General features: G+C 33.6%; 1 protein-coding gene across 1 annotated transcript; it reads left to right on the plus strand.

Annotated features, from left to right (window-relative positions):
• Positions 1–721: 721 nt before the first annotated feature.
• Positions 722–3,219, plus strand: LOC101490440 (polygalacturonase non-catalytic subunit AroGP2-like). The gene is made up of 2 exons (XM_004509769.4): positions 722–1,016; positions 1,141–3,219. The coding sequence occupies exons 1-2, from the start codon at positions 942–944 to the stop codon at positions 2,974–2,976; spliced, it is 1,911 nt and encodes a 636-aa protein (XP_004509826.1). The 5' UTR covers positions 722–941; the 3' UTR covers positions 2,977–3,219.
• Positions 3,220–3,593: the final 374 nt, after the last annotated feature.

Raw genomic sequence — 3,593 nt, forward strand, 5'->3', positions numbered from 1 at the left:
ATACAAATTGAAATAATTTTTTTTTTAAATAAAACCTTTGGGAAATCGGCATTTGGAACTTTGACTTCTTAAAATTTTATCGTAATTTAAAATTTTTATTTATGTATTTTTATGAATTATATTAATTGTATATATATATATTATTTTTATTATTTCAATAAAAATTGAAATAAATATTTTTCTTAAAAAAAAAAAACTTTGAGAAATCCCCATTTGGAACTTGGACTTACTAAAATTTTATCGTAATTTAAAATTTCTATTTATGTATTTTTATGAATTATATTAATTATATATATAATATTTTTGTTATTTCTATAAAAATAAAAAATAAAAAGAAATTTTATTTTTAAAAGTCTCTAGGAAGTCGCTATTTGGAACTTTGGTTTAATTAAAGAAATCATCATTTGATGACGACTTATAACTAAAAAAAAAAAAAAGACATCTTAATATTTAATTTTTAAATAGAAGTATTTTGAAATTTTTTTTTTCAAAAAAGAGTTATTTAAATAAAAAAAGTCAATTTACGTATCATTCTCATATATTTAGTGATTTTGTATTTATTTTTTTCTTAATCAACCATTATTTTTATTTAAATAATTTTAAATACTCAATTTTAATTAAATAATTTTAAATACTTAATTTTAATTATTAATTTTACTTAAAAATGCATTAAGGTCGCCAAATACAAAAAATAGAGAATTCATTTTCGAATTCTCCCTTCTTCTGTTCTCTCTGCACAGTGATACAAACTAATCAGAAACACAAACATCTGAGTGATCCATTATACTGCACTGTGCCGATACTAAACTTAATCGTAACTAGATATGTAATATAGTTCGATTGGAAGACAAGAAAACTAGTATCTTTATACCAAAAAAAAAAAAAACTAGTATAAATTACTGCATACATTCATCAACAACTAAATCAGCAACACTCTCAAAATGCAGAAACAACTCAGTCACAACATACTTCGCACCCTCTTCATCTTCACCATCATCCTTCTCTCCACACTCACCGTAAGCATTTAATTAATTATTTTTTGCATTCTACACTCTATCTTACACTTAGTTTGATGTTTCTTTTAATAATAATTTTTAATCTATTTTCTAATTCTTTTAGTCCCTAATTATAACAATGCAGTTTTGTTTAGCAATTGATAATGCAAAAGAGAAAAACCAAAACCCGTTCACTCCAAAGGCCTTCGCAATTCGCTATTGGGACAGAGTAATAAAAAACAACTTGCCAAAACCATCCTTCATTTTTTCAAAGGCTTCGCCGCTTAGCGCCGTCGACGCAGCGGCTTTCGCAAAACACGCTGCCGCCAACACGCTATCCACAAAGTTGCCGGAATTTTGCTCCGCCGCACACCTCCTCTGTTTCCAAGACATAAATCCAAGCCTCGAGAAATTCCCTAAGGACACTGATTTCGCAGTTTACAACAAAGCCGAGAATTTCACTAACTACGGAACGAGTCAACCCGGTGGACTCAGCTCGTTCAAAAACTACTCCATCGGTTTATTAAGCGCCGAGCTCAATGAATTCCGAACATACAGCCGCGACTCCGCTAGCCACAATGAAAGCTTCACTACCTACGCGGAGAACACTAACGCGGCGGAAGAGAAATTCAACACCTACGGAACCTTCGCTGCCGCCGGATCAGGCGATTTCAAAGTATACGCTAAAGATTCAAACGTTCCTAACCTAGATTTCAACACCTACTCCGTTTCCACCGCCGGAAGAGAACAAACGTTCACAAGCTACAGCGAAGCCGGAAACGCCGGTAACCAGAGTTTCACAAATTACGGCAAAGATTCCACCCGCGCCGCTAACCGTTTCACGGCGTACGGAACAAGCGCTAACGTCTTCAATTCCGATTTCTCTTCCTATACAGAAAAAGGTACGAGCGCTAACGATACTTTCACGAACTACGGTTTTAATCTGAACAATCCAGTTAATAATTTCAAGGATTACGGTAAGGGAAGTTCCAGTGCGAATGAGAAGTTCACAGAATACAGAGACGAAGCTAATGCTGGTAGTGATTCGTTCAATTCGTACGGTGAAAGTTCACGTGCTGGAATCCACGTTGATTTCAATAACTACGGTCGTAAACCTGGTTTTCCAAAATTAGGAAGTGACACTTTTAAAGGCTATGGTAAAGAAGCTGATTTAGATCATAAGATGAGTTTCAAAAGTTACGGTGTTGGTAACCCCCTCAAGGATTACTCCAAAAATGGTATTTCATTTTCTAGTTATACTAAATCTTCTTCAACTAACTCTGTTACCGTTAATGGTAGTTTGGTAAAAAATTGGGTTCAGCCTGGTAATTTTTTCCGCGAAGGGATGTTGAAGGAAGGGACGGTTATGCCAATGCCGGATATAGTGGATAAATTACCAAAAAGGTCTTTTTTGCCCCGATCTATTTTGACTAAATTGCCATTTGCATCCTCCAAGTTAAATGAGATGAAGCATGTTTTTAGGGTGGCTGAGAAATCCTCTATAGAAAAGATGATAGTGGATGCGTTGAGTGAGTGCGAGAGGTCTCCTAGCCAAGGTGAGACTAAGCGTTGTGTGGGTTCGATTGAGGACATGATTGACTTTGCAACTTTTGTTTTGGGCCGTAATTTGACAGTTCGGTCCATTGAAAATGTAAATGGATCAGGTAAAAATGTTATGGTTGGTCGGGTTAAAGGGATAAACGGTGGAAAAGTGACACAATCGGTGTCGTGTCATCAGAGTTTGTTCCCTTATTTATTATATTATTGTCATTCGGTTCCAGATGTTCGAGTTTATGAAGCGGATCTTTTAGAGCCTAAGTCAAAGGTTAAGATTAATCATGGTGTTGTTATATGTCATTTGGATACTAGTGCTTGGAGCTCCACTCATGATGCATTTGTGGCTCTAGGTTTTGGTCCGGGTCAGATTGAAGTTTGTCACTGGATCTTTGAAAATGACATGACTTGGACTACCGTTGATTGAGGTCGCAGTTACGCCACATGTCAATATGTTTTTTAAATCCTTGTTAAGTATGATATTAGTGTTGAACTTGTCTTATGCTTATGTAAAAGTGTATCATTTCAATTTCATGTAAAATATGAACTTTTTGCTTCTGTAAAAGTATATTATATGGCTTTATAATGAATGAGAGCTTAATAATATCTATTTGCTCATGTAAAAGTATATTATATGGCTTCATAATGAATGAGAGCTTAATAATATCTAGTGTTGTCGTGTGTCATGATAAATAATGTGTTGGTATTCAAGTGTACTCTGAGTAACTAATATCACGTTAGAACTTCTTCAACGATAGTCAAATAAATTCGTCCGTCCGTATATATTTAGATAGTTCTCTCAAGAAGGACAAACTTATAATAATAAAATTATAATCGTTCTTTTTTATTTATTAATTTATTAATAATAATAAATTTATGATCGTTAATGGGTCATATTTAATGGACTTGAGTTCACTGTAAAAAATAAATGAATTACTTCAAGATGATGTGGTACAATGATCTACTTAATGAACTCATGTTGAGTTCACAGTTAGATGCTTTTAATTGCTAATAAATGATTACATGATTACACGAAGGCAAGAT

This window comes from Cicer arietinum, chromosome 7 (assembly GCF_000331145.2).
Source record: "Cicer arietinum cultivar CDC Frontier isolate Library 1 chromosome 7, Cicar.CDCFrontier_v2.0, whole genome shotgun sequence".
NCBI lineage: Eukaryota > Viridiplantae > Streptophyta > Magnoliopsida > Fabales > Fabaceae > Cicer > Cicer arietinum.